At 34.6% G+C, this 15,865-nt stretch overlaps 1 protein-coding gene across 1 annotated transcript; it reads left to right on the top strand.

The window, feature by feature from the left end:
* The first annotated feature begins 1,372 nt into the window (after window positions 1–1,372).
* LOC133335777 (diacylglycerol lipase-alpha-like) lies at window positions 1,373–15,275 on the top strand. Its single transcript, XM_061544074.1, has 12 exons — window positions 1,373–1,416; window positions 9,641–9,735; window positions 9,798–9,904; window positions 12,587–12,691; window positions 13,054–13,155; window positions 13,226–13,403; window positions 13,499–13,718; window positions 13,794–13,993; window positions 14,059–14,589; window positions 14,655–14,796; window positions 14,857–15,089; window positions 15,248–15,275. Exons 2-12 carry the CDS (start codon window positions 9,641–9,643, stop codon window positions 15,273–15,275), a joined length of 1,941 nt encoding a protein of 646 aa, XP_061400058.1. The 5' UTR covers window positions 1,373–1,416.
* The last annotated feature ends 590 nt before the right edge of the window (window positions 15,276–15,865 follow it).

Raw genomic sequence — 15,865 nt, 5'->3', positions numbered from 1 at the left:
AGTCAGTCAGCCAAGCAATTCTATGTGGGAATGAAGTGTATCTGTGGTTCTTTTGTATATGTCGGTGTTTGTGTGTTCGTGTCCGTTAAAAAAATTGCAAAATAGAGAATAAAAGTAAGCAAAAATAAAAATAAATAAAAAGAAAAAATGTGTGGCATTTAAGTAAAATTTATTCTTGCTGGCCAAAAGAATAATACCAAATAATAATTTAAAGTGCGAATCATGCCTAGTATAAAATTGTGTATTTGGGGTTGAATGCCAGAACAACCCTCCACCATATGTATAATAATTGGCCAATGATTTAAAAGTCAACAACAAAAACAACACCAATTAAAAAAAGAAAAACAAATTGCGGAAAATTTACCAGAGAAGCCTCAATAAGTTCGCATTGAATTGGATTTGTGTGTCATTAGTGAAACGGGTTTCAATACCTTTTAGCCAAGTGTCGCCGTCACAACAAAGTATATTCCGCCACAAAGCAGATATGTAGTGCAATATTCCCTTCTCCACCCCTCTCTATACTCAGTCAAACATCCCAAAGAACCTTCTGCAAAAAGAAATTTAACAAACAAAAAAATAAATTAAAAAACATTTGTTGTTTTACGCGCCTTGTATCGATCGGTGGCATTTACGCTTGCCACACAGCTTTGCTTGGTTGTCGTGGGGCGGCTAGGTCGCTCATTGTAGGACCACTTGAAACGTTAATCTACCACAACAAACACTTGGCCCCCTTTTTATTTTTCTTTGCAAAAAAGGTAAACTAAACAAAAATAAAAACTCTGTGAAATGTTAAGAAAAAGCCCTGGTCTTTGCTGTAGAAAACGAAACAAAAATCTCAACAACGACAAGAAGAAAAACTACAACAATAAAATTGTCAACCTTGTTTCATCGTTTGATGGGAACAACAGCACCAACAATACAACAAATGCTGCAGCAGCATCGTCATCATCATCGTCGTCGTCGCAATCATCATTATCACCATCATCGTCAAGTGATGTTGGTAGTATACACAACAACTTAAAGAGAACAATAACAAAAACATCAACAGCAACAACAACAACAAACGACAAGTTATACAAACAAAAACAAACTTACGCTGGCGTAAGCTGTCGTCGCTCTACAAAATTGGAGCTCAATCGACGAAAGTTGTTCACAAGCAATGCCGGTTATTTCATCCGGCAGGCATCCCCATCATCTATTGACTACAGACGTCGACTACAACTTGACTTTAACAAGCTGAAACCTCGCTATAAACTATAAACTGCAGCAGCATCGTCATCCGTGCTAACCAGAATTACACCACCATCGCTGCCACCGCCGCCACTGTCTTCAACAGTGTGAAACCTACTCTACATCTTCCACTTGACTTCTTTTCTTATTCTCAACTTTAAGTACTTAAACAAATGTGCATCTAAGGTAAGTTTATAGGTTGTTCGTCCGTCCTGAGACACCCCCAACAACCCATCTATCCATAGTTTTTTCATAAGGTACAGTTTTTGACACATCTTAAACAGTTTAGTCGTGGTGGTAGGGTGCAAGGAAATTGTGTTGCAAAAGGAAACAGGAAAATGTTAATGCATAATTATTTCAAGCTTCCGTCAAGGAAAATCCTCTACTTTTTTATTCCTAGAAAATGTGTGTACCACACTCTCTCCAGCATCACGGCAAATCAACCACCACTACAGCTAGTATAACCCACCATAAACTCCAACAAATCCAAAATAGGTTAGCAGGAATGGAACACCACAACCCCCAAATTATATCTTACCCTCCTCCCCCAACTCCTGGCCCCCTCATACCTTGGCATGTTGTATAGCCAAAGCATGAAAATGTCAATGAGCCACATACACACACAAAATACCATCATCCTCAGCAGCATCATCATCATCGTGTTCGTAATATACAATACAACAACAACACTACCACCACCACAATCAGATGCAATAATACAAAACGAACACCGACAGACGGACGGACTGACTGGGTGTCTGCCTGACTTTTGATGGAATGACCTTTTCTTTTTCATCCGCTTCTTCTTCATCAATGGCATTTTTTTTTAAGAAAAAAAAGCTTTTTGTTTTGGAAATTTAAATTATGCGATGGAAAACAAAAACTAACCGGTTTTAATATTTCCCAATTTTACATCTCCTCGGAAATATGAGGAGACACCCAAGTTCCAGAAAAAAAATAATACAATGGTGTTAATAAGCAAACTTGTTTGTTTATGTTCACATATTGTTTATATGTTGGAATGCCACTTACGTACCTACGTCCGTACATTTTTATTTATGTTTGTTGACATACATTTGGAAAGGGAGTGTGATTGTGTGTTTGTGTTCATGTGAATGCTTTACAGTGTATATAATTGGCTTGAAGCATCAAACTTAGTAGCTGCACCTAAAATTCCATTCGGAGAACAGGTTAAATTGTCATTATTGGTCAAGAGGAATGTGGTACTTTTTTCTGGTTTCATATAAACTTAAGTACAAGTGTATTTGCATGGAAGTTTTTCATTAAAACTTCAAATTTATTGTACAACAAAACATTGAAAATCTTCAATATACAGTGGAGATGCTGGTGATACATTCCGACATATCAATCTTAAATTAGTTTCGAAAGATATTTCACAAATACAAAGATTTATCGAAATTCGGAAGCCTATATCATTTTTTCGATACGATATTTAAATTTTTTGTAATCAGGAATTATGGGCTTTAAATAGATACCAATTTTGAAAGAAATTTAAAAAGCTTAGAAAAAAATGCACCGTCAACGCTGTCAATTCGGAAGTCTATATAATTTTTCGATACGATATTTAAATTTTTTGTAATCAGGATTTATGGGCTTTAAATAGATACCAATTTTGAAAGAAATTTAAAAAGCTTAGAAAAAAATTCACCTTCAACTCTGATCTTTCAGAGAATTTTTCTCTCAAACACTCCAAGAGTTGCCTCATATGATTGTGCAAGTACTCATGTTTCTGATCCATATAACAGCACGGGTAGTATCAGCATCTTGTAGAGTATGAGTTTCGTCTGGCGAGAGATGTCCTTGTAGTAGATCCTTCGTAGTAGACCGTTCTCCGAAGGGTACCGAGGTATATAAAATCTTTGACTACCTCCAAATGGTAGTTTTCAGTTCCACAGTTGGTCCAAGGTTACATCATCTTAGTCTTCTCGCCATTATAAATGCCGAACGCAGAGATGGATTTAAACATCTCTGAGTGGATTGGGTTGTCAAATGCAGTTTTATAGCCGACGATGATTTTTTCGTGGGTCTTTTCCAGGATTTGGCGCAGTGTGAAAATCTGGTCTATGGAGGATTTACCAGGTCTGAAGCCGCATTGGTATGGTCCAATGTCATTGATCAGTTTGTTCAGTTGTTCACACAGCACGCTGGATATCACTTTATATGCGATGGGAAGGAGACTTATTCCTCTTATAGTTGGCACATATTGTCTTGTCTCCTTTTTGTGCACGGAACACAGAATGCTTAGGTTCCAATCATTGGGCATTCATTCCTCTGACCAAATTGTACTAATCAGCTGGTGCATGCTCCTGAACAGCATCTGTCCATGTGTATGTTGAAGTAAGATCTGGAAATGGTTTTGGAAATTCGATGTGTCTTGCAGATATATCTTTACAAAAATATATATTCAATACTTGTATCCCTCTTTCGATTGATATGGGACTCAATGTTAATTTTTTTACATGCTTGGTCAAATAAGACCCACAACAACGGAGTAACCGGAAATTGGAAAGTTAAAAGGATCTAAGTTTTTATGAAAATATGTGAAAAAATATTATTTGCGAATTTACAGTCATTTATTGAAAATGTTCACCAAAAATAGTTTCCTTCCAAAGAATCAGTTGTTTGAAAATACAAATTGCATACCTCTTGATTTGAAATATACATAACAGAGCCAAAGTTGTGATGTATTTGCAAGCTAATGCCACAACTAATTTGGTAGTCAACTATTTTTTATTTTTAATTGAAAAAAATGACTCCCAAGGCTCATGGAAAGTTGGCTCCTATCAAATACTAGATCCTTAGTTGGCCAAAATTCTATCTGAGCTAAATCGTCTTTTCTCGAATATACGCTACCATTGTGAATAGCATAATCGTTTATTAAAATATCGAGCTGTCATTGTTCTTGCATTGATCAGTATTTCCGTGTATTGAACTATAAAGCGTGTAACGAAATTATATTTCCACACCAATGAGCAATGGTTACTGGAGTGCCTTATCAAGTGAACATATCGGAAATTAATAAACAATTCAGAGCATGTCTAAACACACCCATACACACAATAGCAACAAACAAATTTCATTGTTAATCGGTTAAAGATGTTAATGATTTATTGTACTAGGTATTCCCTCGCAGTATTATTTAAATTCACGTGGAATTAAATATATTTTGAAAAACCTTTTCGAAAAGTCACACCAACTCAGCATTATTTTTGCACGATACATAAACCTGATTATACATCCGATTATTATTCGATATATTATTGTATATTTGATTGACACCATCACCATATTATTTATTAATATTTGTTGTTAGTAATTGTTGTTGTTGTCCAATGTACATATTCTAGAATAAGCGATAGCTAAGGGGAATTTCAAGCTGCAGCTTATTAGAATGGATTGCACGTAAATTAAAAACCAGTTTCATATTAAATTTATTTAATTTGTTATTTTAAATTACGTTAGGGTTGTGCATAGTAAGTGAGGATCTTCCCAATGTTTTATATTTATTTTGACTTCAATTTTGCATTCTATTTCTGCTTGTACATTCGAATAACATCAGAAGTCAGAATGCAGATTGACTGTTTACACAGACCGATGTAAAAGTACAAAAATCAAGGTGTTGAAATTATGTTGTGGCTATTAAAACATTCAAATAAAAATAAAAAAAATAAGAAATAAAAAATATTCTATGGAAACTTAATTTACGGAAAACTAAACCGTATAACCTTTTCAAAAAAATGATATCGTGTTGGTTTTTACATTTTTAAATCCATAGAAGTATAATGACAAAGAATTGCCCACTTCCTACAAACTGCAGCAAAAGCAACACTTAGGTACCAAAACCCATCATCAAGAAACCCGTGGTAGATCAGGAGTTTCGTAATACAACTGCAGACAGTAGTAACACGTAATACAATGGAAAATTATCGGGAGAAAAGGAGAGAGGAGAAACGTATTTTCAGAAAGAAGAAGAAAGAACTAGATAAAAGTGGGTGTGAGCAAATCGATATGTACAGGAGTCAGAATGAAGTCCGGAAATTTTACCAACGAGTAAAGCACCAAACCGAACGCTTTGGCGCAGGCACATTCTACTGTAGAGATGAAGATGGAAACCTGGTGACAGATACAGACTGCGTGTTGAGGATATGGAAGGAGCATTTTGAAAAGCTTCTGGTATCAAATAGTGGTAGTGAAGAAGATACCTCAGAACCAATAAGAGATGACGAAATAGAGTGTATACCACCTAGCCAAGATGAGGTCAGAGTAGCAATTAATCGGCTGAAGAACAATAAAGAAGCATGTGCCGATGGATTACCAGCCGAACTATTCAAGACCGGTGGTCAGATGTTGGTCAGGAGCATGTACCAGCTCATGTGTACAATTTGGCTAGAGGAATGGATGTCCAATGATTGGAACCTCAGAATCCTGTGTCCCGGGCACAAAACAGGAGACAAGACGATATGTGCCAACTATAGAGGAATAAGTCTTCTTCCCATTGCATATAAAGTGCTATCCAGCGTGCTGTGTGAACGACTGAAGCCAATAATCAATGACATTATTGGACCATACCAATGCGGCTTCAGGCCTGGCAAATCCACCATTGACCAGAATTTTCACTCTGCGTCAGATCCTAGAAAAAAGCCACGAAAAACACATCGACACATTCCACTTATTCGTCGACTATAAAGCCGCATTCGACATCCGTTCAGAGGTGTTTAAAGCCATGCGTTTGGCATTCCTGCAAAATAATACGGCTATGCAGGATAATTTTAACTGGTACAATGTTAGCAGTTAAAGTAGGAAAGGACATCTCGGAGCCCTTCAATACCGAACGAGAATTCAGACAAGGTGACAGCATGTCGTGTGATCTGTTCAACATCCTGCTGGAAAAGGTCATACGAGATGCAAATGTGAACAGAAATGTCACTCTGCACACCAAACAGCATATGTTACTCGACGACGACATCGAAATAATGGGTCGAACATTGGAGCGGTAAACAAGCCACCAAGCTGATGGTATCAACGCGCACGACGTCCGGTAGACTTGGCCCAACTGTGGAACTTGAAAACTAGTGCTTCGATTTTATGGTGAATATCGCCGTCGAATGAACCATGAGCTATACCATATATTTTCGGACACCGACATAGTCAGAAGGATCGAGCTGCAGCAACTACGTTGGCTAGGACGTCTTGTGAGAATAGATGAAGATGCCCCAGCTCAAAAGGTATATAAAAGCGAGCCAAGTGATGGTTCATGCATAAGGGGAAGATCATGAATCCGATGGAAAGATCAAGTAGAAGACAACATCTCGGAAAATGGGTGTTCAAATTGAATGAGATGCGCACAAGACCGACGCGCCTGGAACTCTTTTTTTATGTTTTTTAAGTCAGCTAAGTAAGTAATAAAATTTTGGCCACCAGTGTATGTTCTGGAATGTCTAAACTAAAATCAAAGTTCACAGCAGAGGCGACTGTATTGACGAAAGAACAAGATAAGATCTGTTTTCTGTCCTGAAGACCAAAGGACTTACTTTGCTTATTATGCATTGTAGCATTGGTACTGGTACGGCAGGCAATTTTAATTGACAGTACATATTTGTTGAGACCGATCAAAGGCTTTCGATATCGACAACCTTCTCAAATTGTTCGAGCATAATGAATGTCTTGGGCGCCCTCAATCCTTTCTAAGTTCGTAATGTATGTAGATGGTACGATATTAGTGCATGGTCCAGTTCAATTGATATATGTGAAAGGATGAATAATTGTAAAATTTTCACCACTAAAACTATATACACCATCCGTACTTATTTTTTTTTTAACATTTTCAAATTTCGAAATATAAAAATATCTTTAAAACATTTCACTTGTCCACAAACCTTCAGATTTTTAAATAAATATTTTCAAAAAACCACAAAATTGTATTTCGTATTGTAATTCGTATTCGAAAACGCTTAAAAATAAAACAGCTTGCTTATATTTCATGAATTCACAACCGAACTTAACCTTGAATAGAAAACAAAACAACAAAAATAATAAATCTGCAGTTATGTCATCACCAACATCAGCATTTCCATCACAAATGAATCATCTCTTTATCAGTATACAATACGAATAAATTTCAAATGAAAGGTTTTGCCATTCGTCAATGCAATTTACATATCGATAAAGCTATCTCGTTATCATTTCACATCAATGAAGAAATTTTTTGAAAAATTCGTGTTTTTATATTTACTGTTGATCTTCGAAGTGTGCTTCGATTTAGATTGTAGTGTAGAATGCTGTGTATATAAATAGAAAAACTCATATTTGTATTGATACACAATTAATTTGTCTAACGGGAATTCAACTTTCGGAAGGTGGATAGTTCAAATTCTGAAGAATTACTTATTTTTTAAGATAGACATTTGATATTTTACTAAGATATATTTGATATACTGGGATGTTTAACATTTAAGTCGCTATAGGCTTCGACATATATCCTCTTTATAACAATACGTAGCGATTTTAACAAATTGATATATAAAATAAATTGATGCATTACCAATTGATACACATTCGATGGATTGGTTGAGTGTGGCCAACTGTTTGTTGATGTTACAAAGTGTTTCGGCAAGTTATACGTGAATAATCCGATAGTATACGAGCAGTACGAAATTATGAATAAGTAAATAGACTTTTCACTAATCGATTTATCGACTTTTTGTATTAAAAAGTCTAAAAGTCGGAGTCGACTTTTGATCTTTAAAGAAATCGCAAAGTAAAAAATACTTGGTCAATTATCTCAAAGCCCAAATTGCTAAAAAATTACACATTCTAGAAATTTATTTTATCTGTTGATAACAATTAATTAAAAAAAAAAATAATTTTTTAGTCAAAAACCGAAAGATCGAAATGTCGACTTTTGGTCAGCGGCAAATATCCAAAAGTCGACTTTTGCGCTTGATTACGTATCCTTATACGAAATTATAGCAATTTATGCCTGTTTCGATGATATCTGCACCTGCATCTGATATTTTTGAGATAATCTTGATCGTCATTGACGATGTTCAACAGTCCCGGAGCGTTGTTGTTTCTGCTAAAAATTTAACAGTTTTGAAGCAGTTCCATGCTTCAGATATCTGTAAAAATCTTGATCAGATTTTTATGCCCTTTACCACACTGTGGTACAGGGTATTATGTCTTTGTGCATATGTTTGTAACATACAAAAGGAAACGAGTTAGACACATGGTTCCTTTTGAGAATATGCATAGAATCACTTTCAAAGTCGATTTATGTATGTCGGTCCGTCCGTCTGTCCATGTTAAATTGTAACAAAGTACAGGTCGCATTTATGATCCGAATTGGATGAAATTTGGCACAGGACAAGGACGAACTCTATTGAAATTGGAAAAAATCGGTTCAGATTTAGATACACTTCACATATATAATTTCGTCCGATATATTGTAAATGGTGTACTAAAGTCCCAATATATCTTTCGATTTGCACCAAAATTTGGCATAGCGTACTGAATTAAGCCTAGAATGATGTGTGTAAAGTTTCGTGAAAATCGGTTCAGACTTAGATATAGCTCCCATATGTCTTTTCTTCCGATTTTATCTATATTGTGCACTAAAGACCCAAAGTTTGTCCGATTGGCACACAATTTTATACAATGTACTGAATTTAATATAAATTAATCTCTGGTAGGTTTCGTTAAAGTCGGTTCAGATTTATATATAGCTCCCATATAAATTTTGCACAACGTATGGAATTGAGACTAGAATGACGTTATTGCGTTTTGTTGAAATTGGTGCAGATGCAGACACAGCTTTCCTATATATTTCAAACGGGTGTCTGATTGAGATTAAATTTTGAATAGTTCGGACTACCGAATATTGTGTATCGAGTTTGCTCTAAATCGATTCACATAAATTCGACCTATTATATGCAAATGACTCTAAACATGCCCAAATGAAATTAAATTTAGCATAGGTTCCAGAAAGACATAAATATCACATATTTGAGGTGGTGGTGAAGGCTATCATATAGTTGCCCCAGTCCGACTTTACTATTTTCCTTACTACTTTAGCTATCATCTTTTTTGGCAACACTACTTTAAAAATTAAATTCTACACGAATGCCCGCTAAAGTCGTACATCGATTCGAATAATAATTTAATATTTTTTTCTGAATTTAATTTTCTTTTAAACTATCCCATAGCCTTTACATCTATTTAAGGTGTCTCTTAAGTGCGCCATGGAATTATGTTGTATAAGTTCAAATTGAGTCTGAGGCTGCTAGAAAGTGTTTACATATAGTGTCCCTGAAAGAAAACTCTTCAGATATAAGATTTGGAACCATTTTTGTTGACTTATTTCCATTGATATATTATTTATCCTTCATTTCAGATGCCTGGTCTCGTTGTTTTTCGAAGGCGTTGGTCAGTTGGCTCTGATGATCTGGTGGTGCCTGGTGCATTCCTCCTAACTATACATCTTATTTGGTAAGTTACGCATACAAATTATTCTCTTGACTATAATAATTGACACTCACTCTCTTTTCCAGTTTAATTACCGTTATTGCGTCCCTCTGCACTTTTGAATATGACACCAACATTTTTGACGTTAAGTTACTTTTTTATCATCAAATAGGCTATGCAATTATATTAGGTGGTAAGTAGTTGACTCATTTTTTCTTTGTACATTTCAATGTACATTCATGTTAATTCAAGGCTACGAACTATTATTAATTTGTGTGTATGTCAATACATAATGTTCTTAAGCTATTAATTTATAGAGATGAAATATGTTTATATGGGAAATAAGTCATGGTATTATTAAGAGATAATCCACATTTCAATGTCCTGTAGAATGATAGTTATCCAATTTCTGAGAAATTGTTCCACAACAAAGACGCCTCAAATAATTCAATAGTGAAGGTATTTTTTCATCTGAACTCTTCGATACATAATTGCATTTAAAATAATTATTTCCTTTTCTTATTGAATCATATGATTTGACATTCTAAATTTTATGGTCAAGTGTTGTTTGTATGGTCAAAGTCCTTCTATTCATTTATTTTTATTGGCAATCAATCACTCCGCTAATACATCAAATTTTGTTCTGTATTATTGCTAACATAATTACTTTGTATCTAATAGAATTGTTATTTTATTTCTTAATTTTCATTTGTACGAAGAAGAAATGACTAGTCAAAACAATGTGAACCAAACATAAATAGATTAGGAAGCATATTTGCAAACAAACAAATCAACGAAAAACGCACTTCTTTAACGCTGTGCTTTCGTCGTCGTATAGAGTAGTGATAACACAGGCCGTATCATAAATCAACTTAATTTTTTATTTATTTTTAGCACTTCAAGTGAGAATATTTTGATTTTTTGTTTTCTATTTGCTTTTTGGCCAAACAAATTGTTGTTCCTTTACTTCCATTTGGAATACCAAAGAAATAAACAGAATACTTTCAAGTGAGATTTCATTTTTATGATAAAAGAATAAACATTTAATGGCATTTCTAGCAGTTTCGGTCTATTTCATTTTGTAAAATTTAATGTTTCGTATCGGACAGATAGTTATTTAGATATTAAAATAAAAAAAGAACAAAACATTATTCATATAAGTTAATTACAATGGTTTTGTTGTAACACAATCTGGTTACCGGTATTCGATTTTACAAACGTACGAAAACATGTTGATGTTTTCAAAATTTTTATTGAGAAATCCATAAAAACGTAATTTTGTTTGTGTCGCTGGCTCTTCTTAGTACGCTTAAGATGGCCTTCATGCTGTTATCATCGGCTAGTAGTCTACGTATTATAATTATAATGATCTTCATCTTGAATTCAAATTCCATATTTAAAATAAGTGATTCATTTATTTTTTTATTTTGAAGGTTTACAGACGGCAAAAAATTGGGATTTAAACAAAATAGGTCATTTGTTAAGAGTTTCAAATAAGTTATGAATTTCTTTGAAAGAGCACAGTGTTTTAAAACCATAATTTATAATAATGTGTATTTTAATTCTCTGTATTTAATTTCTCTGCACTAAAGACTCTACGTTTGTTAGATTTATTTGCATTGACTTCCGAAAAATGACTAGAATAACGTCAGATTTAAATATAGATTCTATGATTTTAAGCTACGACACAATCCATCGCAATCCTAATCGAAAAGTCTTGTGTTAGTTTCGTTATCATTGTTTTTTATTTCTGCTAAGTAGTTGTTGTAACAGCCCTATTGCTTCTACGCAATGATCTGAGGTGACAGAAGTTGGCAGAGAAAGACTGGGGTCGTTTCGGATCGTAGACACCTCTGTCGTGGAAACGCAGCTAAATAATCGATTGATCCGCTGTAGTTTGTCCTAGGTTAATCGTAGCTTAGAAAGAACGTTTGTACAGTTGCTGGGGTGCTTATTTTGTGTTGCAATTTTCCTATGGTTGTCGCTAGCACTTTGCTTATTAGAATTTCTGCATTTTCGAACACCACTTTGAAAGAAATTTTCCTCCTCCGTTGGAATTCGGTTTGTAGTTTAGCACACTATAATCTACACTTCGAAAGACATAACGTCTGTCTAATTGAGATGAACATTTGTACAGGCCACCGACTTGAGATTTACAATCTCAGTTAAGATTTATGTATATGTCACACATCGGCTCAAGCCAGTATCTTATTGACGAAGAATTGATGGGCCATCCGACGTACAGAAATTTCAGTTTTCAATTAAATTTTGATACATACGATTGAACAATGTTCACGAATCTTTCAACTTATTTACCAAGATTCACAACTTTCAGCGTCATCACTGAAGAAAAACTCACTTTTTGGACCGGCCGGGATAAAGTTTATGTGGCCAATGCCGATTCGATTCTGATCTTAGAACGAGGCATAGCCTTGACGAATGGATCGAGGCATAGCAATAATAATCTTTAAATAAAATTAATGTCAAGATCGTTCAACAATGTCCAATTCAATTCGTATTCTCTGTTTTTGAGCCTCGAAATCGGATCACGCATTATGTACCCAATCTTGTGGTCGGCCAATCAATTTTTTACGTCAAATAAATCTTGCCGACTATATCAAAATATTTAGTTCAATATAAGGAGCAATTGTATTTTAAAATTAAAACAGATAAAAATTGAAAACATTTGTTGTAAATTAAAAAAAAAATCAATCTGCCAGATTTTTGAATTGGTACATGCATGTAGTCGTCGTTGTCATATGCTGTAATAAAATGAGCTATTACTTGTATGTACATTTGTGTGTGTGCGTGAAAATGTTCCATTTCATTGATTTATTTTTCTTATTTCATTTATTCTTTTTCTTCTTCATTGCAGCCTCACTGGCCATAGAAATTGGAATATGTATTATATCGATGAGAGGTAGTATATTGGATTCAGAGGCCCGAGCGCCAATAAATTTGTGGATATATTTAAAGACTGGTGAGTCAGAGTAAAATATAAGTGAATAAACACACACAAAATCCTCTACATATGTTCGAACATACATAAATAAACATTAGCATGTAGGTAGTAGGCAGTGCACAGCAGATGACAATTTTCCCACACCTCGTTGCTGACCAACATCACGAAAGAAGAAATTAATTACAATTTAATTTCGTTAATCGCTACCGATTGATTTAGTAATACATGCTAGCGAAATGGACATCAAAAACAGGAATAGAATTAATATTCCAGTAGTATTCCAGTACACACATATGTTTAAAAAATAAAATATATTTTTTTATTACCACCCCTTCACCACACAGTGATTATTTTCAATAATAATTCTCTTATTTTTCTAGCGGTAATGCTATTTGATATCTCTTGGTTAATCCTGGGATCAATATGGCTGTCCAAGTATTATTTGGATTCTCCAGTTAATACACCAAAACAAATATTCTTTGGTAAGACAATAAAAATATTTAAATTTTTTAATTAAATAATAACATGCTAAACGTGTCCTTTATTTTCCAGCAATTGTGATCTCAAGCTGGGCTTTAGTTTTTATAACTGGAATAACTGTTTGGTGTACCTTCGATACAGCCGGAAGATCTTGGGTGAAAATGAAGAAATATCAACGATCGATGCGCGAAACCGAATCTCGTTTTAATTATAAGCGCAGTAATAGCATGAATCGTAATTGGCGCCAAAGGTAAGCCCTTCAGTCAAAAAGTAAAAATAAATCTCTGTAAAAATCGTTCCCTATAAGATTTTATTTTATTACAACATTTTTGTCTTTTGTTGCAGAAAAGTGATACGGGCATATCAAGACAGTTGGGACCAACGTTGCCGCCTACTTTTCTGTTGTATGGGTTCCTCAGAACAAACTCGCAACTCGTTTACCGATATAGCTAGGCTGTTAAGTGATTTTTTCAGGGAATTGGATGTTGTGCCATCGGATGTTGTGGCCGGTTTAGTATTATTGCGCAAATTTCAACGTCTCGAACGGGAGGCCATTGTGCGACAGGTGAGATAAACATCTCTTCATGCAGTTATCAAATTTTCCAATAACGTTTCGTTTACTTTTTGGCATTTTCTTCAGAGAAAGAATGGAACGTATGAGTTTCTAAGTGGTGTACCCATAACCGAACGGACACAATTTCTTGCCTTGAATGATGCCAAAAATTATGACTTCTTTCAAACGGTCATACATTATATGTATTTTGCTCAAGGTGCCTATGGCTGGCCCATGTATTTTATTATTAATCGTTCAAAAGTCTGTCAACTGGTGCCGGAACTGAAGTAAGCCCAAATCACATATGACCATTTTAAATAAAATATTTATGGACTGCTACAATGTATTTCAGATGCTTTGGCTGTTGTACTGGCGGTGCAGCGACGACCGAGGCTGAGGTTATTCAGGACAATTGCTGTTATTGTAACTATGCTGCCCTCAAAAAGACTCTACAAGTTGGAGATATTGAAATTGTTTATGTCACATATCACGTGGATGTGGGTGAGACGCCATTTTTTGTGGCCATCGATTACACCCAAAAGAAAATTGTCATTAGCATACGTGGTACACTGAGTATGAAAGATATTCTGACCGATTTAAATGCTGAAGCTGAAGTGTTGCCACTAAATCCACCACGTGATGATTGGTTGGGTCACAAGGGTATGGTGCAAGCAGCGGTCTATATTAAAAATAAACTTCAGGAAGAGAACATCATTGAAAAAGCATTGAATAAGAATCCCGAAAGGAATACGAATAGTTTTGGTTTGGTGATTGTTGGGCATTCTTTGGGTGCTGGAGCTGCCTCAATATTGGCAATACTTTTGAAACCAGATTATCCATCGGTGCAGTGTTTTGGTTATGCTCCACCTGGTGGTCTTTTAAGGTAGGTTTTTTTTTTAAGAAACGTTTGACGAATAATTATCATTTCTTCAATTGACAACATTTTAGTATGCCCGCCGTTGAATACTCCAAATCATTTATAACATCTGTGGTATTGGGTAAAGATGTTGTACCCCGCATCGGTCTATACCAAATGGAAGCCCTAAGGGCTGATCTCATAAATGCTATACAACGTAGCATAGATCCCAAGGTATGTCCAACCACGTTTCTTCAAAATTCAAATTAACTTACATTTAAAAACATGTTACAGTGGAAAACAATATCATGTTCAATCATTTGTTGTGGATGTGGGCCAGAACCAAAATCCGTATTGGAAATGTCTGGCAAAGATACCCATATAAATAAATATCAGGAGGAACGTGGCACAGCTCGTTCAACGAGTACCCATCCCACAGACAGTTCAATAGCTTTAACATTACATCAACCCTTATATCCGCCAGGACGTATTATACATGTGGTTCGGCATCATCCCAAGGCAGATGAGTAAGTACAGCCAAGTCCATTGTTATCTTTTGATTTTGATGATCTGTTTTTTGTAATTGAATTGTAAAATTTTAAATAATAATTTAATGCTTTTTATTGCTATTTATTTGCTTATTTCTATGCCAATTCCAATAAATATGCAAATAATTTAATTACAGGAAAAAATATGACAGAGGTTGGAGGTAGGAAAGACGGTTTCATATAGAACAAACAAATCTAAATATATATTCTCTCTTTTTTGTGAATATAAAGGATATCAGAGTAGTGGTTTTTGTTGCATGCCTTAATTTCTAACAAATTAAATAATAACTGTTTGTTTTTTTAATGCATGGTTAATGTTTTATGTTTATATACAAAAAATTGTGAATCCTAATAATGTTTTCATAAAGTTCTGAACTACTTGGGAATTGTTTATAAATCCTCTTTTTTTGTTTAATTAAAAAGGTCAGCAGAAATTCCTAAGCAACAATGAATTTGTGAAAACATTTACGTTGTTTTGTATTGTTTTTCCGCTGTTGTTATAGGATTGCATGCAGGTGAAAATTAATTTAAATTTTGGAATTTAATTTTGCAAAAAAGGTTGTCATTTCATTAATCATTCTCCTAAATATTCCAATTGAAGACCCTTGGTGGTAATTGATTTTCGTATATTCGCTTAGTAATGTTTGTATATTATCCTCAATTTGAATATATATATATAGATTCCTCATTTTAACCATAAAAGTTGATATCCTTAAACTTGTTTATAGTATACAGTATATATCTTTTACCTTAAA

Source organism: Musca vetustissima, unplaced genomic scaffold (assembly GCF_032173495.1).
Source record: "Musca vetustissima isolate MV318-11 ecotype Yass unplaced genomic scaffold, APGP_CSIRO_Mvet_v1 utg896, whole genome shotgun sequence".
NCBI classification, from domain to species: Eukaryota; Metazoa; Arthropoda; class Insecta; order Diptera; family Muscidae; genus Musca; species Musca vetustissima.
This window is presented reverse-complemented; position numbering and strand designations above follow the sequence as displayed.